Source organism: Caloenas nicobarica, chromosome Z, assembly GCF_036013445.1.
Source record: "Caloenas nicobarica isolate bCalNic1 chromosome Z, bCalNic1.hap1, whole genome shotgun sequence".
In the NCBI taxonomy this organism is placed as follows: Eukaryota; Metazoa; Chordata; class Aves; order Columbiformes; family Columbidae; genus Caloenas; species Caloenas nicobarica.
In genome coordinates this window covers 12,986,031-13,009,527 of record NC_088284.1, presented here as the reverse complement: position 1 = coordinate 13,009,527, position 23,497 = coordinate 12,986,031, and the positions used below count along the sequence as shown (strand labels likewise).

At 45.3% G+C, this 23,497-nt stretch overlaps 1 protein-coding gene across 3 annotated transcripts in view; it reads left to right on the top strand.

Moving 5' to 3' along the window:
• Positions 1–23,497, top strand: part of KANK1 (KN motif and ankyrin repeat domains 1) — a 127,318-nt gene that overhangs the window by 82,119 nt on the left and 21,702 nt on the right. Inside the window, exons 1-2 of one of the 3 annotated variants that reach the window (XM_065655942.1) lie at positions 7,837–7,878; positions 17,663–20,317. In XM_065655942.1, coding sequence (XP_065512014.1) covers positions 18,094–20,317 — 2,224 coding nt within the window. In that variant the 5' untranslated portion in view covers positions 7,837–7,878; positions 17,663–18,093. Of the gene's footprint in view, positions 1–7,836; positions 7,879–16,494; positions 16,720–17,662; positions 20,318–23,497 lie in introns of those variants that run through there. The other 2 variants (XM_065655940.1, XM_065655941.1) reach the window with 2 other exon arrangements.

The following is a 23,497-nucleotide window of genomic DNA, read 5'->3' as shown; positions in this document are numbered from 1 at the left end:
TGATCTAGTGAGTCACTCTGGTGGTGCCCAGTATCTAAAAACAAGCTAGGGTGGGACCCTGAAATCTGTGGGGTGAAGAGTGAGTGAGCCTCCAGAGATTTCACATCAGCTTTATCATAAGGCATACCAAAATTTCCACCAATATGCTATAGTACACTCACTGATACCAGATCTGCCTTAAGGACAGATGACTGGAGATGGAGCACATGATCTCACAGCCAATGCCAACTTTCTAATTGAATTAATATGTATTTCTTCTGCAGTTGCTAGTTGATCTCTGTAATCCAAGGGTGGATTTGCTGCTGCAACAGAAAGCTTGAAAACACATTTACTTGCATTTGCCCAAACCAGAGCACTTTACTAGACCACAGAGGATTAGGGATGTGCATCTTCTTTTACATAGAACTTGTTGCTGGAAGAATGCCCATCAGGCTTGATTTTGGAATCTGCTGGAAAGGGATAGCCCAGTCCTTTGAAATGTAAATTGGCTGTAATGGGACGCAGATGGTCCAAGACACAAAGCCATGTAAGATCCAGATGCTTTGCAGAAGGACAAAGCACCGTGAGAAACGGAACAGATTTAATTAGTTTGTCTTTTGTTCAGAGATTAGTGTGGTTGTGTCTTGTTCTGAGTTACCTTCTGCTGCTGCCCAGAAGCTTTTTACATCTCACCTAGACCAACGACTGTGTTAGTTTCTCTCTGACGCAGGCTTGCTCGTGGAGTAAGGCATGCTTTCCTTGTCTGAGCTCTTGAGATGCACTTGCATGAACAGCACCTGGACCTTCTCAAGTGGCCTGCTGCTGTCCCCTGTGGAAACACACGCCCTCTACACCCTTGGAGGCAGCTAAGGGTGCTGATCTTGTATTTTAAAGCCAATAATGCTCCAGGGACTAAACAGGCATGGCTTGCTGTTTATGGTACCCTGCAACCTCACTAAACTGGAGGTGATTAACCGTGATAAAAGCCCTTAGGTCTTGTGATGGAAGGCACTACTTTGCACTGACCTGGTGGCAGTCTGGTGAGAGGTGCCTGTGTGGAGGGGCAGCCCGTGGGGATGGGTGAGGGGTAAGCACCGGTAGCGGACACGCAGGTGTCATGGGAAAAACACCAAGGAAAAGCTTTTTCCAGACTTGAAAAGTTATTCTCACTCCATCTTCTTCCTTCCCCCCACTCTCAAGATACATAACACAGCAAATCTTCCTGTGGCCATTTAACCCAAAAGAGTGTATTTTTCTCCCAAACCGTTCTACAGTATTCCTCACTCCCTCCCCAGATTCTCCTGCAGAAAGCAGTTTATGAATAATGCATATGAATCTCCTCCCTGTGGGATGGGAGCGGATTTTGTTCCCTTTGAAAGGATATGGTCCCTTAGGGAAATGGCTCAGATGGAAATAGCCTGATTACAGCTGGTTGTCTTCTGTTTGTGAACACTGAGTGCCTGCATTTATACGTGTTCCTTGCAGAAGGGTTATTGCTGAAGCAGAAGTCCTTGGGAAGCTTCTTGTGGTGGCCAGCTCTCTGGTCCCTGCCTTTGTGCCATTTGTATGGCTTTGGATTAGAGATGACGGAAGGGCAGTCCTTCCCATATCATGTTTTCACAGCAGTTTTAGGGGCTGAGGGAGCGCTGGGGCTGCCCACACTGGCATTGCTGCTGTTATCTCCATTTCCTTCCTCTGGAAACACGACTCCCCTTGGTGGCAGAGTAGATTCCTGCCAAGATGTCCCCATATGACCAGCTCAGAGCTTCTAGACAGAAGCGTGGCTGTGGCTATCCTCCCCTTTCTTTCTCCCATTCCCTCCTCTGATTTCATCACGAAATCACACCATATTGGCTGAAAGTGGTGGCTGACCGCTGTGGGATGCAGCTTGCAGTGTGTGGGACTTAGCAGATCAGCTGGGTCCAAATAGGGCTCCCCCCCATCTCTCTACCTCTTTAAGACTCCTCATAGCATATGCTTAGTCTGCATTAGGTAGTCTCCTGAGATTTTTCTTCACCTGACTTCAGGCATACTATGAAAAACTACGTGCTCAGACGCTCTGAGAGGTAGGTGAGAGTGAGATCCCATCATATTCTTCATGCTTTTGGTCCATCCTTCCCTACTTAAAAACCTTCTGCCTTGTAGAAGTAGTTAATGTGACCCCCTCTCACAGCCCATCCCTTTTCTTGCTCAATTTCTCCTCCTAAGTTATCTCACATTGTAATGAGTGTTTTCTGTAATTGTCTTCTCTTTTTTAATTAGTGTAGCCCTATATGTTTTTTCTTCATAACAATATGTTGCTTTCTTTCAACATACAGGACCAGTCTGTGATATTTCTGTATTGCCCTTCAGTATTTGTTTGAAAGTAAGAGAGAGAAGATGAAGGGAGGGGGTGGAAACTGTTTTTAATAGCTGTGTTTGAAGGTTTGGTCAGATTAGGGTGAGGATCAAATTAACTGGTAATTGGGAACAGATTGTTCTCCCTATGTAAACCAGACATGGCTGGTCTGGAGTAGTCTGTTGTTGCTGAGGGGCATGTTTGTTGATATACTCCTAGCCCCTTCCCTTCCCTCTTTTTACAAAACCAACCCCTATGCCTGAAGCACTGTTGTATGGGTTACAGAAGGTCTAATAATAAAAAGAAAACAGTTGTGCAATTTAGCTGCTGTTACTGGAATTTCAGGTCTAATCCTAGCAAACAGGTCAAGTTTTAACACTTCATGTACACTGCTTGATAAAGCTGAAGTGTGCAGCTTTCAAAAAAAAAAAAGGTACAGTGCAAGAAACAAAATGCACGGTTGTGGTTTAAAAAGCGGACTGAAATGTGCATATGACAGAAGCACAAAGCCAAGATCAGAGCAGTCATGTTTCAAGGGATTACAAGGATCAACAGTGTTTTTCACTTAGTTGCCCATGGCTAAGCTCTTTCTCCCCTTCTTCTGCCTTCCTACAGCAGAAATTGTGATTCTTAAATTTTACATATTTTTTCCATATCTTAAGTATGAAAGTGAAAAAAAAGAATTTTAGAATCATTCTCTCCTGCTCCTGTCCTCTGTTTTTTTATGTGGAGACAGATGGCTGTTACATAGCTTTTAAGCTTGCCAGTACTTGAATGTGCTCACAAGGCTGTGCATCCGCTGCATCGCCCTTTAGACTTTCACCATTCTCCCTTGCCATCATTAGTTACAGTCCCGTTCCCCTCCTCCGCTCTCAGACGCTGTGTCTGCCATCAGGGATGCTCCTTGTTTCCTTTTTGTTCCCTGATACTCCTACAGGCCCCTTTCTCCAGTGCTTCCTCTCACCCCAGCTCTCCCTGAAGACACACAGGGACCTCTCCCCAGGTGCCGTCCCTGTGCCCCCCGATACCCAGCCCTCCTCTGCCTCCCACTCTGCCTTCAACGCTCAGAGGCTTCCTCACCGCCTGTCTTCAGTGCTGTGGAAAAGGGTGACGATTCTGGGAAAATCACTTCCTCTCTCCCTTTGCAGGGAGAAGTTGTAAGGCTGCAACTCCACAAGCATGTGCATGGCTCAGCCAGACATCTCATCCCATATCCCTGTAGGACAAGACACCAGGTACAGCCAAGGCCACAGCAGCAGGAGAGACATCTCTGTGCAAAACTTGAGTGTAGCATCTCTTGTTCCACTTCAGCTTTACCATCTCCTCCGATCTTCCTGCTGTGTGGAGTACTGCACACACTGTTTATCACCCACATGGCACATTAATGATAGACATGCTGCATAGTCTTGCCCATGGATCCCCATTAGTTATCCATGGAACTTGTTTTTTTCCCCAGTTTGTGTAGCACTTTCCTTGCCCCAGCCTTTTGTATCATCAGTATGTTACTGTGGGTAAAAGTGCAGTATTTCTGGATTAGTAATTGTTACTAGAAGCCCATGTTATTTGATTGCAGTCTTGATCCGCGAGGGAAGGAGATGCCTGAAACTGTAGCCTGTACAGTCTCCCTGGCAAAGCTGTGAGTTCCCTCCTGCACCCCCTGCCTCTGCCCAGCTGGGGAGGTGGGGGGTGATGACTGAAGGACACTGGTACCTCCCACGCTGGCAGGATCCTCCACCTGACCCCAAATGACTCAGTCTGCATTTTTCAAATGCACCGGGAGACAGTCTCTGGGCTGACACATCCACTTGAGCTCCCAGCAGGCAGAAGTGCACTTTGCATCCTTGTCTGTGGCATAAGAAGCCTGTACATGTATTTCCAGATTTGAGAAAGCATGTCTTTCTTTTACAGCCATGGATTTTTCCTTTCTCATGTGTTCACATTCAGCGTCATTCACTTTTCATCTCTGTACAATGGGAAAGCAAAGCTGACCCACAAAGCCATGCTGGGAGCTGCAAACCAGGTTGCTAGCTCACTCAGTTCTAACACCCCAGAACAAGCAAGTATGCCCGACCATTTACACACACAAATCAGCAAATTTGAAGGCTTGAATGGTCTACTTCTTCCCACAACAAAACTTTTCCAAGGGGGCATACTGGGAGAGGAGCAGAGATCACAACTTGCCTCATGGCATACAAAATACCAAGGAGTTGAAGGTTGTTCTGTGTGAAGTTAGACCCTGGTGGGCACTTAACAATGAAACGGGGCGCATTTTTCGGTTGTCTCCACTCTCTGGGTGGATGCTAACTAGTGAGGGACCTAACTGTAGCCTGTAAAGTCTCATACGGACGTTGTGAGTTATGTAGTCACTAGGTCACATTAATCATCCATAACTGTCTCCAGGCACTTGACCAGTAGATCTCCTTACAGTACTAACACATCAGCTGCACTCTGACATTTTGAACCCAGTTATTGAATACCTCACAGCTACCCTGAAAATACACATTTGACACTGCGACTTAAAACCCATCCTGGGCCACCCCTGGCTCAGGAAGTCTCTCAGTCACAGGTTTCTGAAAGCTGAGAGGAGAAATGTTGCTGTATGTTTACTTTCTTCTTATGCCCTTCCAGAGGCATCTGCTAGGGAGGAGAAGGTGAATAAGCCAGATCGGTTTTAGGTCTGACCTGAATAGCTAGTGGGTTTTAAATCTTTCTGTAGAAACTGGCTGCCAAATTCTGAAAGGCTGTAAAGAAAGGCTGTAAAGAAAACAAAAACAAAAGCACCACAGCAATGGTCCCAAAACAAAATCCACCAAAATAAAACCCAGAAGAACCCCATATCCAATGTTCACCAAAATGCAACAGCCATGTTTTTGGGAGTAGGAACATAAACCTGAGAGTGGTGGGTCAGACCCAGCTCTGCGCTCCCCTGGACCAGATTGCTGTAGTCAGGCAGATCATTTGGTTATTTCCAAGCAGAGCCACTCCAGCACTGAGAAAATGGTCTATTGGAGGCAAAGAGCTGTGGTTCATTCATTGCCTTTCACAGATGTATTGTGCCCTCTCTGCCTTTTGTTTTCAAAAGGGATGTGAAATAACCTGCCCTTTAGATAAGAATTTACCAGCTGGATGGCTGTCCATACACTAAACCTTACATTCCCTCCTGCAGACCAAATCAGGGGTTTTGGTCACTGGGGAGCTGTGCTGTGACCTCAGTTTTGTTTCTACTGTAAACAGGAGCTGAGTGAGTTTATTTGGCACCATAATGGTCTCAAAGGCCAAGAGAATAAATACGCATGTGCTTTTTGCCTTTAGGTTTTACTGGTGCCAACCTGGACATGTGCCTCCATATTTGACTTGCTGGACAAGGGATGAAGTGCTGATACATGTTATGGCTAACTGCTTGCACTCGTGGCAGGTCTTTTTCAGCCTGCCTAGTTGACCAAGCTTTGAGGAGAGTCCACTGAAGGTGCATGACTTGATGCAGGGCTCGTTCAGATGTCAAGCCCTTGCAACCACAGAGTAATGAGAAACAGATGGAGCACGTGGAGAGAGCTGCTAAAATCTGTTCTTCTCTAAACAGGATATCATGCTGTCTTTTTTTAGAAAAACGAAATCATGCAATGTTAGAGTTTTTTTTTTCTCTAAGCAGAATCCTAACTCTTGAGAAGGATGTTTCAGCCATGTCTTCTATTCTCATACTGCATGACAGATGTCACTTTTTTCATAGCAGAAAACTAGGTGGGTATTCTCATGTTCTCCCGTCCTGGTGTGAGGAACCGGCTGAGGGAGCTACAGATGCCCACAAGTAACACCCAGTGCTGCTGTGCACTGCTTGTCCGCAGCCAGCTGCTCACTCGCTCTGCAGGTCGAAAGACCAGGTTTGAAGGGCAGCAAGCACAAAGCGGTGCCTGCAGGCTCTGGCCAGTGTCTCAAGGGCTGAATTGCTTTTCTTTCCCTGAACAGAAAGTATGGGTCATGTTTCAGCTGCCTTAGAGCTTTTCTGTCTTCTAGGAGAAACTTCAAAGCGTGGTTAGAGGCTGTTCCCAAAGCATTGTTATGGAAAGCTGTTTTTCTTTATGGATGGGCTGGTTAGAGCAAAGACCAAACCCAAACCAAGTTTGTGGTCCATATATGTAACAAGTCAGCTAAATCTAGAGATCTTCCTCAGGCTTCTTTTAGGAACTCATGTTTTATAGTGTATGCATCACTGACTTGCAATTCAAGGAAATAAATGTAAAATTACCTAGAGGGCAGGATCTAGTTTATAGTCCAAAAGCTGATGCCTGTAAGTATTAAATATTACTTTACTTCATATTAAATACCACTGAAGCCACTAGACATGTTCAGGAAACACTTTTATTGTAAGTCTGTGCTATTTTAGCTGAAAGCACTGGGGAGGACTTGGACCTCTCTCCTGTCATTTCAGCAAAAGATCCCACTTCTGTTCGAAGCACAACTCTTCCAATCTGCAGTGATCTTGGAAGTTATTTCAACAATTCATGCTTCTTTTTTTCTTTCCTTTTAACTGTTCTTGGGAATCTAGATGGAAGGCGTATTAATAAAACTCTTCCACTTCAGCTGTGAAGTCTTAGGACCATTATCCTTGTTAAATTAACCTCTCTCCTTGCCCATTCATCTTTGCAGTCCTTATTTGGCTGTACTACAGCAACTGTTGTTGTAAGCAGAGGTTAAGAGAGATGGAGCTGAGGCCTCTGAGGATCTCTTTATGATGCTGAGAAGTGACCTTCTTTGCATCTAGAATCCCAGTTAACTTTACTTGAGCGAATACTTGGGATTATGTGGAAACAAAAAAATTGAGTACAGAAAAATCAAATATGTTTGTGCATCATTTCGAAAGTGCTTGCAGTAGCATGAAGGTTGTCTCATTTTATTTTGGCTGTTTCAGAAAAAAAGACAACTCTCTGTCTGTAACTTCATACTAAACGTTTTTATTTTTATCCCTCAAATTATAAGTTGCATTTGAGAGGAGTAAACAAAACAAGATTGAATGTAACACAGGCAGAATTGTGGTGGTTACAACAGAGGTAATTGTTCTGCCCAAATTATATCAATGAACCTTTCTGTGCTCTCAGTCCACACGTGGGAGTGAGAAATGAGGGGGGTGGGGAGGAAGGGCTTGAGGAAGAAAGGAGAGCGGGTGGCAGAGAAGTCACCTGAGCTTTTAATTCCCTCTTGGGAATTAAATCCGTCTTCATCAGAGAAAAAAATATTATTTTCATAGTGGTTTTTTGGTACAGTTCCTTTTCTCCTGCTGTCCATTTTCTGTATTTTAACCCTTGGGGAGCTGGAGGCATCACGCAGCATCTGACGTACTGTGAAGAAAACCACTGGCGCAGCGCTGGGCTGGCTGCCGGGCTGGGACTGTCTCAGGAAATTCCAAATGAGTATAAATAAATGCTCTGTAGCAACCTCTGGGCTCCCTGCCTGCTGATGTGTCAGGAATACGCACTCCCTTTAAGGCAAAGGAAAGTGTGCTTCAGACTTAATTTCCTGAAAAACGAAAGGCGGCGAGGTCCGAGGGTTTGCTGCTGGGTGGATCGGTGAGTGGGACTCTGGAACGGGGCAGGGGGAGAGGTGAAGTGCTGAGAAAAGGGATGGTGGGCACCCAGGGTAGCACAGCTGAAACCAGCCCCTGGCGTTCTTATAGGATATTAAGTTGGGATGGGGTTTTTTTCCGTTTTTTAACAGTGCCTGATTAGCTGGGTTGTCTCGGCAGTGCTGCCATCTGAAGGGAGTTTGCACTTGCTGTTTCACTCACCTCTGGTAGCCTCTGGTTTTGTTGTTACATACGGAATAGTTTATTTCCTTCAACAAATGCAGGTTTTCTAGTGAGAGATAGGTGTTGTGAACACTCAAGTGAAGGGTGCGCTGCACCTATTTACTGTAAGACATCATTTCAGCAGCAGAAAGGGTAGCTGTTACCCTTCAAGTTGCTAATTTTTAATACTGTTCAAAGGCTTTCAGTTATAAGCCACTGGTTTTATCTATTTAGAATGTGCATAAAGAATTATTTCTAATAATGAACTTTTCCGTATTTTCTCTGATGATCACTTTTTTAACTTCTTGGAGAAAATCAGTTCATCAGTCTGAACTTATTTTAAGTGCAGAGAAAAACCTTTTGGTGTTTTTGGAAAATGCAAATTGCTTATGCTTTTGAAGTTGGAAGGCAACACACGTCTTATCTCATACAAGGAATCAGTACTAGATTAATATAAAAAGGGGTAGGAGGGAACAATTCCCGGTATTTGAAATATCACACTGATTATGCAGCATAAACCATATTCCCTATGGAGGTAAGCATGTGACAAAATAATGTCCTTCTAGCACTCATAAATATAAATATTTGTAGAACCATTCTTGCAGAAGACAATTCTCCCATTTTTCCACCCTGTGCACAGCTGTGAGACCAAACTGAAACTGTAAATCCGTTTTAATATTCCATGGCAGGTTTATATCCCAGGAGTCCAGATTCTTTCCTGATGGTTACTCCTGTTACAATAGCCCTATGTATCTGTTCTCCACTTCTCACCTCTTCAGAGATTTATAGGCACAGAAGGGTAATGATATTATAAATCTAAATATTTTGATTTTGTGATTCAGCTGTTCTTGGCTAGAAAGCAAACACTGCCTTCTTTGCTTGGGTTTGAGCAGGTAACACTGATGCACAGTTGTGTTAAAAGGCGTTTTCAGGCAAACACCTGGCTTTGATCCATGACTCCTTTGGTCACCATGGAGCTGGGGATATGATCTGGATGCGTGAGGAAGAAGAGAAATATTTGGGGGGTTTGCTCCTCTTCTGCTTTGCCAGCCCTCTGTCTGGGTTTTGTGAAGCCCATCCTATGTGGATGCAAGCCTTCATCTTTATGATTATTTTTCCTTTGTCATCTTTGTCGTGACACTGAAGTGGTGTAAAGTAACAGGGGATGATGTACTGTTGGAAGAGCAGGGCAGATATGCCACACTTTCAAGGGTTGGCAAGGGAGGCAGGGAAGCTTCAGGGTTTCTTTTGTGCAGCAGAGGACAGCAAGCTGCCTTACCAACACTGGGACCCAGCTGTGCATGCATTAGCCTCGCTGGCTGAACCAGTTAGCCCAGATCTGTTGGGATGTCTTTTCAGAAAGGAGGGCTATGGTAGTCTGAAACAGCGCTGCTCTCCTACTGTGTTCAGTAGAGCACGTCATGTGGCTTTCTCCCAGGCTGTGAGGAGCTTGTGATTGGTATCTACTGTTTGCCATAACTTAGATTATTTTTCCAGGCCTGAGTTAGTCTGATTTGGAAAGTATCTTTAAACTGAATGCTCTTCATTTGTCATAAATGTGCCTGGAACCATAAGTGTGCACACAGTAGAAAGTGAATGAAATAAATGATTCAGGGAACGATAAAGGGCAGTTCTCAAGTTGACAACTACTGCAAGATTAAAAAAATGCACATGGAATCAGGTGCTTGGAAAGAATAACTTCATACCAGTTTGGATTTTCCGTGTTGGCATCTGGTTTTCAAATGTAAGCAGACAGGGCTGAGATGCCCCCCATTTCAAGCCTAGAAGTAAAGGATGACTGTTGACACCTCGTCGCTCTTTCTGGTGATACTGGAGAGAGCAGGAGGCTGACTGTGCTACAAGGAGATGAGCGCCTTTCAGGGAAGAGCATTTTCTGTGGCTGAGCCAAAGAAGACCCTGGGGTTCACTTTCAATGTAAGGCAAGCTCTTTCTTCCTCAGTTACATTTCCTGACACGGCTCCTTGGTTGAAGTGGCATTTGCAGAGGATGATTTGGGAAACACATCAGCGCAATGCAACTAAGGCTGCCACTTGCTTGATGGTGGACGTGCTGGTCACGCTCAGAGCCACGGTGCACCCGCTGGCTGACTTGTGGCAGCAGTTTGCCCAAGTGGCCACTGTTTTTAGAGTAGTCTGTACCCAGAGGTTGCAGCGCTGCTGACAAAAGCAGCAGCCCCAACCATGGTTGCTGCTCTGCTCTTCTTGCTGCTGGTGGGGCAGTTAGAATAAGCTAATGACTACATCCCTTCCCACCCATGCCCTACTCCCTACCAGTCGCGGTTTGATTTCCCCTGGGACCTTTGAGTCAGAACCTGTGACGGAGGCAAAACAGACTGACCTCTTAGTTTTGAGCTTCTGTGGTTACTGGCCTTGAGGTGGTGCACACACAGGCTGTCCCACCGCAGAACTGCCAGATCTAGAGCTATTCCCAGAAAGTGAGAGCAGTTGAAAAGGAGACTTCATATCAGCTTCAAATAAGGGAGTTGTCGAAAATATAAAGCAGATTTTGTGAATTTTGATAAGGGGGCATACTGCAGTCATTCTCAGAACAGCTGGTTGTGTTTGCCCCCTCCCCCAGCAACAGATTTCCCATAAACAAGATTAATCCTTTATTCAGGGTTAATCAATTGCATGACTTTCTTATAGCCTGTATTTTCTATTTTAAATGAACTTCTGTTTGAGCTGCAAGTTTTCAGTTCAGAGATTCTAGAAGTAAAAGTTAAAGACGTTCAAAAGACCAGAGACGGTTAGGAGGTGTGTTTTTTGAAAGGTGGTTTCTACTTTCAGCTCACAGAAATAATTTTTAGTTGTGGTTACATGATGTTCACATATAAACTCTGTAGGTAACTCTTTTTTACCATGTGAAAGAAAACCTTTAATGGTGTAAAAAAAAGGTAACGTGACCTTGAAAGCCCCCTTCCTAACAGCAAAAAGCCTGTTCATTTTATATATATATATATGCCTTTGAGTAGCAGGCTGGTGAGCAGTCTGAGCATTTTCTATGTGATAACAAAATGCTGTGGTTTTCATAGCTATGAACAGTAGCCAGCATGTAGTTAGCAAACACGCAGCAAAGGGAGAAGAATAAAAAAAGCCAGAGTCTCTTTTACAAGGTTAAGAAATGGTTCTGTGGTTTAGGAATTGACCCTTGAGGAGGAGGTGACTGTGGGTCATCCACACTAGTGCATCCATCTGATTGCTAATACCAAGGTGAGAGCTGGCTCACCGTTTTTAATCTAATGCTAAACAATTTTTTTATTATGTTTTTATTATAATGATAATCCTGGTATAATACTAAGCAACTAACAGTTTTCAGGTTCAGAAGAACATAGCTGCTTGAGAGACTGTTTTCACTGTGGGTTGATGAAGTCAATGGAAGAGCCTAGTTAAGACAGTGGAAAGACCTGATTCTTTTAATGGCCTTAGCATTGTGGCTGTGATAGTTTTGATTTTTTCTTCTATTGCCTTAATGGTCCTACTTCTTCTAGAAAGAGCACAGTATTAAGACAGCAGATCTGTTCTATTAAGACAGCAGATCCATTCTTAAAATGCCTTCTTTTACCAACGTTGTGTGGTAAGTACAGCATCCAGCCCAGTCCCTTAGTGTTTGCATTCACAGTGCAAACAAAACACAGCAGCCCTCTGAACCATCCTTCTTCAACATTGCTGCTGCTTATGTTCATAAGGTAGTGTCCTTAATTCACTTTTGTGAGGTTTCCCACTACGAATATCTAAGCTGGATCTTCTACATCTTGAAATAAAAACCTATTTATTACATGGTGTTGGAGCTTCAGCCTTTCTCTGTTATTATTATCAGGGAAGTTGCTATCCCCCATTTTTCGATTACAGCCCAAACCCAAAGTACTGAGTATTTAGATGTCAGATTTAAAAGTCAGCTCCCCAGCTGAGGTATTGGCCCATAAATTTTAAAAAGTAATCTAAAAACCTTATAAAAATATCTTACAATTTTTCTGTTCCTCGTTTTTCTTTGAGATTAAATTTGCAGCAAGCATTTTACACTGGAGATTTATTTCTTCAGTAAAACGTGCAGTAAATGGAATTCTTCTGTAACAGGAGAATCTTCCGCACCTGTAGCTGTGGGGTTGGTAGCAGGGTCAGTCATCCCTCTCTGGCTGGGGCATTTTGGTTCGGACTGTAGTACCCCATACCCTGCAGCCTCAGGTGCACCAGGAGTTAAATCCCATTTGCTCCAGGAGCAGCTGTAGCTGAGTAATAGCAAAACAGATTACCTTGAAGAGGGGAAGGTGTTATCAGCCACCTCTAGGCTGTAGTGTAGTGTGCTGGGCAATTGTGACGCTGCTTGTAGAAGCAGATGTGGGTTATCCAGCCTGGCGTGTACTGCAGGAAGGGTGGCTGGGGCCAGCACCAGGGTATCGTCGTGGGCAGCTTCGTGGCTGGACTCTGGTGTGCTGCGGTGGTTCTTCTCCATCTGGGGGACAAGCAGCCAGCTAGGGCAGCCTGAGCTCCACAGCTGTGGCGTGCTCCATGCCATGCTGTGTGCTTCACCGCGCAGGGAAAGACAAAACACTCGCTGCTCCTGCTGTGTGGCGAAGGGCAGAAACAACCTTCTCTTTCTGTTTTTCCCTCTCAGTTGCTGGAATAAAATAAAAATCTGACAGATTGATTGTCTGGCTTTTGGGCTTTTTTCTCCACACCTTTGAAAATATTGGGGACTTAGGCTGAATTGTTGGAGAGCTAGTAATTTCATGGCATCCTCTCTATATTGCTAGCCAACAGAAAGCTGATCAAATGAGTGTGCTGCAAGGCCAAGGTCTATTTTCCAAGTGTTTGGAGTGGAGGTTTTCTGTTGTTGTTTGTTCTTTGGTTTTGATTTTTCACTTATATTCAAATCTTAACACCTGAAAAGGAGAATGAAAGAACAATTGTTAGTTCTTCCATTCTGCTTTTTCTTTTTGAATAAGTGCTCAGCCTTATATGTTTTGGCTCTTTTCAGAATGCAAGGGCCATACTCATTTATATATGCTGAAGAACAGAAAGAGAAAAGAACAATAGTATTTGGGGTGGGAGGAGAGGGTAAAAGCATGAGTTTTGTCTCTGTTGCAGTAAAGAATCAAAAAGTTGGAATTATTTTTTTTTTAATCCCCTCTTTTCCTACCCTAGATACCATTTAAACTGAAGTTGAGCATGTAAGAATACTGATTAAACTCCACTTATGCCAGCTATTGCCTCTGTATTTTCCTTTGCAGCATTCTTTATGAATTGTCTTATGCCATAACTCTGGAAGGACACTCTGTTATGCATAACATTATTTCAATGGAAAAGGCTTCTTTAATAGCAGTCACATCCAAGATAAAAATGCCTTAGAGAAGATATCATAACCAGATGGGGAGAGAAGGCTTTAGATGTGATGTCTGTATTTTTCAAGGCACTTTAAACTTTTAGCTTCAGAAATACATCTTTAGTTGCTTCTCTTTGCTCTTCCTGGACCCTCAAAGGTAGTTTGACAATAAAGTTTTCCTAGTTTGCAGAACCAAAACTCTGTTTACATTTTCACTGCTTTTCTCTCCCTCGGAAGTCCTGAAGCATATCAAGTAAATGTCATGGGTTTTTTCCAGTTCTCCTGGTCTGCGAGCAGACACCATTAGTGTGGACTTGGGTATGGCTGACTCAATATTTTAACATACTGCATTGGATAGGATATAATTTAATAGAAGTTGGCAAGACTGGAATGTTTGGACAGAGCCAGTCCCAGCAGGGCAGGAGGCGAGAACTAAAGAGTGCGTTTTTTAAATGCTGCTTGTGTCCTGCCCATGGTTATCCTGCAGCAGGGAGAGGGAAATGAAGTCTTTGCATACTTCTGGAGAAATGCGTTAATAACGACGGTACCACAATGAGGCCTCTGTGCTGCAGAGTGTTTTACTTCACAGGTACTGGCCTGGAAGTATGATGTGCTTGTGTCTCATTGCATTTAGTGACATTTCAGAAGAAAACAGGAGTGTCTGCAGCATTTTCACAGACAAAAGTGTCTGTGTTTGTGTGTCTGCCCATACTATTTCAGTGTAACACAGTGATATGATTAAACTTTGCCTGAGCTACTATAGAGACTGCAAAATAGTTCTTCTAATTTCAGCAGTGCCCATGATCAGTTGGCCAGGGGTGGGACAAGAAGCCTAACGAGAGTGTTCATGCTGCCCGGTATTTTCTGCAATACTTCTGTGTGTGTTGGGGTGAATGGGGTGGGATTCTCTTGCTCACTTTCTGGTTGAGGGGCAAATAGATACAGCTTCCTCTGAGGTTAATCTTGTGTAGCACTTGGTACTCACCCACCGAAGCCAGAGAGTAAGGGCATCCATGGTTGATCCAGGACCTAAGGGCTGAAAGGAAGAAGGGCTGCACTTTTATTGAGTGTTTACTCATTTCCTTTTTATTAGATTTTTTTTTTCTTTTGGAACCAACAAAAGCATTTTTAGAGCTTGAAAACGTCCATCCATTTTGCTTTGTTCCACGCTTAACAGGCACACCCATTTGGGCCCTTTCTCTGAGACAACAAAATGCACAAAGGCTTGGCGCAGCTCCTGCACACTGCATCAGTGTTGTATTGTTGAGAGATTGCATGCCCGATCCTTGTTTGTCTTAATGTATCAAGAAATGTCTCCAGACATCAACTCACAATACTGGGATTTTGTACGTGGAGTGTTCACTTTGTGGTTTTAAGGATAAATAATAGGCAGTCAGCTCCACATGCAGTCTTGTGTAGTGGCAGATAGGAACTGTGTCCTGGTACTGCAGACAGCTTATGCTGAGGACTAAAAGGATTTCATTGTGAAGACACTGAGTTGCCTCCAGGTGTTGTGGAGAGGTTTAGCGACAGATTCAGTGTCGATGTTTTTATTTTTATTATTATTTATTTTTGATAGGTTTCTCTTGAGCAATCTTAATACCATTCTGTGAAGAAGAAAAAAATCTATCTGAGGTTCCAGTTTGGCTCTCATGACTTAACATGAGATTTGCATGTCTTTTTAGAGGTTTTATGAATAGCTTTCTGAAGATGCATTAATTCTTAAGTCCTGGGACTTCCAAAGACTCTGTCCCTCCCTCCTCCATCAAACACTTATATGTTGTGCCCAAGGACAGTGTACAGGAGCTGCCTGACTTCACTGGTGTAGTGATGGGAGAATCAGAGATGTTGCTGGCTAGGAAGACAAGGACCGAGACAAGCAGAGGAAAGGAACTGGGAAAAATGAGAGAGCAGGTAAAATTGATGGAACTTGAATTTACATGGGTTGGGTGAAGTGACTAGAACGCAGCCTGGGATGAAAGGCAAGATTATAACCAGATTTTGGGTTAGAATTGGTGGAGCAAGCAAATGGAAGTCAGTAGAGAAAATGCGTCAGAAATCCAAAGCGTCGGAAAAAGGCTGAAGGAGATCAGAAGACTACAGGGGGTGAGGGCCAGTGTGAGAGCAGGGACAAACCTCGGGTGCAGTCAGGGAGGAAGGGTGACCATCCTGAGGCGAGGAGCTGTGGGGTGTGGACAGTTGTCTGTCTGTGGGGAACGGAGCCAGGATGAGAATCTGGGAACAGAACAGAGAATTTTTAAAGAATATTCTGTCTCATTCCCTCCCTGTCAGTGGGAGTCCTGGAGGCTTTTTGCCTGCCTGACATTGAGGCAGTCCTGATGGAAGGAGCTGTGTGTGCTTATGTGCTTAAAGTATGTGCGTATGCATGTATTTTTGCTTCCACTCTGGTATTTAGATGGCTATTTTTGGTGCATCTATAAGTAAATACCACAGCATACTGAGACTCTGGTCTTTCAGCAGAAACATGTGGTCGGGGTTGGGGGGGCTGTTTGTGTCTTCTGAACAGTCTGTCCATACTGCAGGACCAAGATACCAATGTGCTCAGGTCAGCCCCACTTCAGTGGCTCCCACAGGTGCCTGCATCTCCATCCTTATTGTTTTCCTGTGCCAGTGAATGTAGATTTTCCCTGAGCAGCATCCTCCTTCTGTCTACTGCTCAGGGAGTCCTGTGGTAGCCAAAAGCAAAAAGGATCACCATGAAAGCACTTATACCGTCTGTAGACAAAGCTTTTCTTAAGCATGCAAGGAAACAAGGAAACTGGAAAAACAGGAGCTTTTTCTGCGCGCCCCCCCCCCCCCCTTCTTCTAAACCTTTTCACTACAACATTAAGTCACTTCCTGTAGTTGCAGTAAGTCGAGTTTCTTTCCACTCCCGGCGCCCTCCCCCAAGGCTTATATTCCTTTAAGCGGACGCGACTCCCAAACCTCGCCTCTTTAAAAAAGGGAGCGAGGGAGCCAAATTCCCTTGCAGTCGCGGTAGCAGCCCGCTGCGCCCCGCGCTCGGGGCGGGCGTGGGCGCGGCAGCGCGGCGGGGCAGCGGCCCGGGCGCGGGGAGGCGCGCAGGGCGGGCGGCGCTGGCGGAGCTCGGCGCCGCAGCCGGTGCGCCTGGCCGGCCGGGGCAGCGCGGCCGCTCTTCCTTATGGGGTGAAGAAGGAGAAGGCGGGAGGGAGGCAGGGCTCCGGCGTGTGACACATGAAGCTGGGGCAGTCATACGTGGCTGGAAGATTTGCAGTGTGGGGGCAGAGGCATGTGGCTAATTCAGGTAACCGGAAAGCTGGCTTTTATTATTCCTCCAGCTCATAACTCGCAACAGTTGGTTTTGTGTTGTTTTTTGTTGTTTCTTTTAAGTGGGAGGGAAGGAGCAGGTTACAGTATAAATATTCAGCCCCAGGAAGCGCTGCGGATCTGTTAAAGTTTTATTTGGATTGCGTTGGGGAGGAGCAAGTCCTGTGTCTAGAGGGCAGACAGGTTTTCCTTGCGTGCGAGGTGACAATCTTCATCAGCAGTGGAATTTGGGAGCCTGCTGGAAGGGGGTCCCGCTGCCTGTCTTGGTGCTGAGGACTTTGTGCAGTTTAAAATGAAAGACGCAGAGGCGCTGGTGGAAGTAACATGAGCTGAGGTGAGAGCAAACTGGTATTGCCGCTCTTGTGGCAGCGAACCCATAAAACAGCGGCAGATCTGTGTAAAGTCTAATGGCATCGATTGCATAAGGAGTGGGGTCAGAGTTCCCGTTGCCTGCTTGCATGCACCCTCTAGAGAAGTTGGTCTCCGGACGATTCATGCGGTACGTTGTGATCCTGTCATCTCTACGTGACAGCGTAGCATGTGTGTGACACGGGAAGACTGGAGGGGTTGGTTTCGGGGAAGGACAGTTTTGAGCTACTGGCTGTGCTACTTCTGTCCCCCTTTGTTAACAGACGTTATCTGTGTGTGTGCGTGTGTACACATTTATGTGGGTATGCGCTTCTGTGCATTTGAAAACCTACTGATGAGCATTTGAAAACCTACTGATTAACTTTTAAAAGTTAATCAGGATTTAGTGTTGAGGGTCAGTCAGCGGAAAGCTGGTCTGCTCGCTGAGCTGCAGCAGCAGTTTCTGCCTCCGGCGTGCTGTGAGCACCCGTCTTTCTGCGCTTGTGTTTCAGCACATAGTTTACTGAGACATAGTTTCTTTTCCAATACTGATTTTGTTTCTTCTTTTCCAGAGAAAGCGGAAGTTATTATAAACGGAGAAGATGAAAAAGAACGGAAAGACCCCTATTTTGTGGAAACACCTTACGGCTACCAGCTAGACTTGGATTTTCTGAAGTATGTGGATGATATACAAAAGGGGAATACCATTAAGAAATTAAACATCCGGAAGAAGAGGAAGGCTGTACCAGCCTCAGCGGGTAACAAGAACTCTGGTGGCCAGTGCAGCGGCTGGACCTCCACAGAGTCTCTCTCTTCATCGAACAGTGATGAGAACAAGCAGTCTTGTCTGGCAGCGACGAGTCAAGTAACCTCATCCATTGCTGCGAGACCCTCGGTTTCTTTTGAAGCATCTCCTTCTTATTTAACCGTTCCTGAGAGTAAGCAGCTTCCTCCTCCTTCCCCCCAGCTTCCTCGGCACAACCTCCATGTAACAAAAACACTCATGGAAACGCGGAGGCGACTTGAGCAGGAGAGGATAATGCAGGTCACGCCCGGAGATGTCCGCAGGCCCCGGCTTTCCAGCTTTGGAGGCATGGGCTCCACGAGCTCCCTCCCCTCTTTCGTGGGGTCCAGCGGGTACAGCCACGTGTCTCAGCAGCTGCAGAATGGGCATCAGGGGAACGGAGACTATGGCGCCTGCTTCAGCTCCTCCTTGGGCAGTTCTATTCGTCACAGTCCCATGAGCTCGGGAATATCCACACCGGTCACCAATGTGAGCCCGGTGCATCTGCAGCACATCAGGGAGCAGATGGCCATTGCCCTCAAGCGTCTCAAGGAGCTTGAGGAGCAAGTCAAGACTATTCCTGTGCTGCAGGTCAAAATTTCAGTGTTACAGGAAGAGAAAAGGCACATGATGGCCGAACTCAAAAACCAGAGGAAAGCCACTCAAAATGACATATGTGGTTTCAGAAAGCGATCTTACAGTGCAGGAAATGCAGAGCAGTGGGAACACCTGTCTCAGGTGAGAAGAGGTGGAGAACTGTATATAGATTGTGAGGAAGAGGTGGAGAGCATGGAACAGAGCTCTCAGAGCATAGAGGAGTTTAGGCAACTGACTGCTGAGATGCAAGCCCTGGAGAAAAAAATCCAGGATAGTAACTATGAAAGTCCAGGAAACCTTCGGGTGAACAGAGAAAGCCTGACAAAAGAAACCCGATCTGTTGCAGTAGGTGCTGATGAGAACATGAACGATGTGGTTATATACAACAGATCTGTGAGGCAACACAGAGAAGTAGCTGTGGGGACAGAGAAAGAAATGAGAGAGTCTGGGGTTGGGGTGACAGAGGCCATGCTTGGCTTGTCTACGGAGGCTGAGAAAGAGATAGAGCTTCAGCAGCAGACCATCGAAGCCCTTAAGGAGAAGATTTACAGATTAGAAGTTCAGTTAAAGGAAACGACCCATGACAGGGAAATGACCAAATTAAAACAGGAGCTGCAGGCAGCTGGGTCTAGGAAAAGAGTGGATAAAGCCATGATGGCTCAGCCCTGTGCCGTCAGCAGGATGGTGGAAGCCGTCGTACAAATGAGAGACCAAATGGTGGGAGACCACGTGGATGTTGCCCATTCGTCGGTGGGAAACCACCTGCAGGTGAGCAGCGTTGGCATCTCCTGCAGACCTGCTGTGCGGAGCGCAGCCGCGGGCCCCGAGCTGCCGATGAGCCGGTGGCTGGTGAGGGAGAGGGCAGAGGTGCAAGACCAGGGCACGGGGAGGTCTGTGGAGCTGCACGATAAGGCGGTGGGCACAGAGACAAGCGTCTGTGAAGCAGGAGTCAACACGGAGGAGCTGGCAGGTGCTCCAAGCCCCGGCCAGCCAGCGCGGGCAGGCGGAGCAGTGAGGTCTGTGGGCTGCGGGGATTGCTCGGTGGATGTGGCGGTTTGTGCCCCCAAGGAGCGTGTGTCCCGCGAAACAGCCACAGAGGCTGTGTGCAGGACAGAGGCGATGGTGATGGCCGTGCCTTCTATGGCTAGCCAGCAAACCAGCACTGCCTTGGAGATGGTGAGCCAGTGCACCAGCACGGAGGTGGCCTCCCTGGCAGACTGCGGGACAAACACCTCTCTGAGCAGCTACGATAAACAGACCAACACGGAGAGCGTGGAGACACGGAGTGTGGCGGTAGGAGATGGTCGAGTGAAAGACATACACGCGTCTGCTAAAATGCGTTCGGTTGGAGTGGGCACCTTGCTCTCTAGCCACCCTGGCTTTGAAAAGCCCTCTGCAATAAAAACCAAAGACTGTGGTGTTGGGCAGATAAACGTTCATGAGAACTACCTGGTTGGTCTTAAAATGAGAAGCATTGCTTGTGGACCCCCTCCATTGCCAGTTGTTCCGGCCGGCACCAGGAGCATCGGTGTTGGTGGAGAGTCTGTGATTGAGCCGGTGAGTGGTCTTTTGGAAAGCCCTCTGCCTCCGCCTGAGCTGAGGACGGGCTTGGATCACTACATCGAGCGCGTGCAGAAGCTGCTGCAGGAACAGCAGATGCTGCTTGCTGAAAATTACAGTGAACTGGCAGAAGCCTTTGGGGAGCCCCACTCCCAGATTGGATCTCTCAATTCGCAGCTCATCAGCACCCTCACCTCCATCAACTCCGTCATGAAATACGCCAGCACGGAGGAGCTGCGGAGCCTGGACCTTCAGAAACAGTGCATGGAGAGAAGTGCCGCATCAGGTAAGCCCAGCGTCCGGGCGTGCATTCGGTCTGCTCCTCGCCAGCACTGCAGGTCAGTCACCTGCTGGGCTCTCACATAGTCTGGAAGCAAGTGTGCAGCCCTCCCTGATGAAATGCAGAACGCGACATGGTTGCTGGACATGCCTGTTGGGTATTCTCTGCAGCCCCATCATTGGCAGCTGAAAAACCAGTGATGGTTTTACTTCTCGCAGTCCAGCAGACTCTGAAGGGCCAAATGATAATGATGACTCTGACCAGGGTTTGCAGGGTAAGCAAAGTATGCAAGGTTTGACCGCTGTACAAGGTGCTGACTCCATTTTATAACTTCAGGAGTATTCAAGGTTAATGACTGTGGCTTTGGAGTTTTGTTCTTCCTTTAAACTTTTTAAGAACTAGAGTGTCAGATTTGACAGAGTTGAAAGTCACATTCGATGTCTGTATCGGACTGTTTCCATGGACATTCCCCTGGATTTTGTAGTTTCTTCCATTGCCTTTGTTCCTTGAAACTCTCAGCCAGAGAGCTGTGGGGTGCTTTCCCCATTCCAGCAAGGTTGATGGCAACTCCAGAGCACTTCATAGAAACCACATCTTGCATCTTCTCTTGTTCCAATAACTGTTTGTCCTAATCCCTAATTACAGCCTCATCTTTGAAAGGCATAAGCTGTAATTACTGCTGGAAGTTTTGGTGACACTCAGGAAAGGCAAGAATTGACATTTAAATGCTCCTTGCATTTTATTTATCAACTTTTAAATCTATACAATCAATTCGAGGGATTTTTTTAATCTCCTGGAGTAAAGTAGCTTACTTTTTAAAAAAAATATTATTCTTTGGGGGAATCTGATAGTCTGGTTTAAAACTTCACAATTTTTTCGAAGTCCTCATTGGTGAGTCCAACCACATTACTGTTAAATTTATAAATGGTGGCTTACTGGAAACCAATATGTAATGACTAGCAGCGACTGTTAGATCCTGTCTTCTTAGTCCTGCCATACGGTAACTGAAACACAGTTTAAGGAAATGAGAAAAACTTGTGCAAAATCATCTGAATCGTGTGCTGAAATAGAAGAAAAAATCTCAAGTAAATAGCATGTAATGTCGGCATAATAATATTGGATAATGGACTGCTATATAAAGAACCTGAAGCTTATTTACTGTCTTAAAAGTTACCTATTTTTGTTAAAAGGCAGCTTGGTAAATCTGATTCTTTTCAGTGTTCATGCACTAAACTGAACCATCCATTAAATGAGCTGAAATAAATATTTTAACTTCCCATATAAAGCTATAGGCAACATTTACATAGCGGTAAAGAAAATGCATGATACCCTGTCTGCATATATGTAATATGATACTGTATGTGCAATATTATTACCTTTCTGGCATGCATTTTATATTTTGAGTTTCTTACAACTAACGATACTATAATAATAAGAGTATCTATCAGACACCAGAAGTGTCTTTAAAAGCAGTGAACGACAATTTTTACTAGCTGTAAATCCTCAGTTCCCTTCTCTGCTTTTACTGCAAAGTATCAGATGTGTAGTCTAGAGACTTAAAAATATTTAGACACAGGTGGAGTGATGGATCATATTTTACTAAAGATGTTCTTACTCAGATTCAGATTTCACATTCTTCATAAAATTATTTTGGAATAATCTTATTTTAACTTGTAATGCCATTATCTTTAGCTGTGGATGCTGAGTGTGAAATCTCTTTATTTTTAGTCCCTGGTGAGAACTGCATGCCAGGACTGTATGCATAAATCAAGCTCTAGGCTATAGCAGTTTAGACCCATGGAGAATGGGGGTGGGAAGGAGGTCATGAGCCTGAAATGTTTCCCCTTCTTTTTTCTATAAATTTTGAAAATACTGCCTTTACTACATTTATCTGCTGGTCCTGCTGCCTGTTTCTGTGGTTTTACAAGTCACATGTTACTTTTTCCTGCAAAAGGCCTTTTGCTGAATGAAGCACTGACTTAAATAATTCTGTAAGCATTGGAACTAATAAAATTGTCTTTTTTTTTTTTTTTCCCCCATGCATCAGTATCTCCTGATAGCTTGTGAGCCCTTAGTAAGTCTTTCCTCATGTTTAGCTCTCCTGGATCTAGCTTTTCAAGAGTCTCATGCGTGAACTCACTAGCACCCATTTCTCCAGGCCTGTCATCTCAGCCTGGTTTCTCTAAAGCTTGTATAAAATATGAAAATCTTTGAGAGCACTGAGTCTCTCCATCTGGTTTGGTTAAAATGAGCAGTCAGGTTTAGGTTATTGAAAGAAGCATGACCTCACAAGCCTCTGTTTCTTAGAAAAACAGCCCGAAAATAGAGGCAGAAGCATCTGGTTTCAGATTAGCAACAGTAGTGTTGTCTTTAATATTCAAAGAGCATCCTTAGGAAGTGCTTCTTACAGGCCAGGTCCTTTTAGGGCAGAAACACCTGAGCTGGCTTTCAGGCAGGTCATTGGGGTACCAGTTTGCCATATTAAAGGGTTAGTGGTCCATACTGCTTCTGATACCTGAGGTGGCGCATCAGCCAAATTCTCAGCTTTACAGATTTTTGTCCCTGCTAGTGCTGGTGAGATGGGGCTGTGCTGCAGGGGCGTCTGCCACCTGACAGCCCATGACAGCAGCTTGTGGCAGGTTATGGAGATGCAGGCATGAGAACTGGAACCTGCTGAGTGGGACACGGGCTGGCTCTGCAGCTGGCATCTTTAGACACACACCAAGCAGAACTCTGAGATGATCTCTGAACCAGGCCTATTAGCAATTAGTATATTGCTTGTTGCAAAATAAGCACCATCACTTCCATAACTAAGCAACTCTTATTTACATATGCACTGTCTTTCAGAAGCCCTAACAGAGTCAGGGAAGTCAAACCTGCTGGCCAGGCAAGCTGATTTCCAAACTGCAAAGTCATTTTAGCCAGCATTGGCACCCTGTCTGTGCCCAGCTGGATCGAATGGCTGAGGATGACAAACCTAGATGCTAATGCATCCTTACTCTTAGCCCAGGTAGCATACAGGATCACTAAGAGATGCGAGCAGGTTCTTGTTCTCCACCTTTTGTCACAGAATTTTTGAGAGGTTTCAGAAAGTTATGTTTTAGTAATAATGTGATGTGTTTTGCAAAATATCAGCCAGAGGCCTAATGTCACTTGTTAGGGTTTTAATTACATGGACTTTTAATG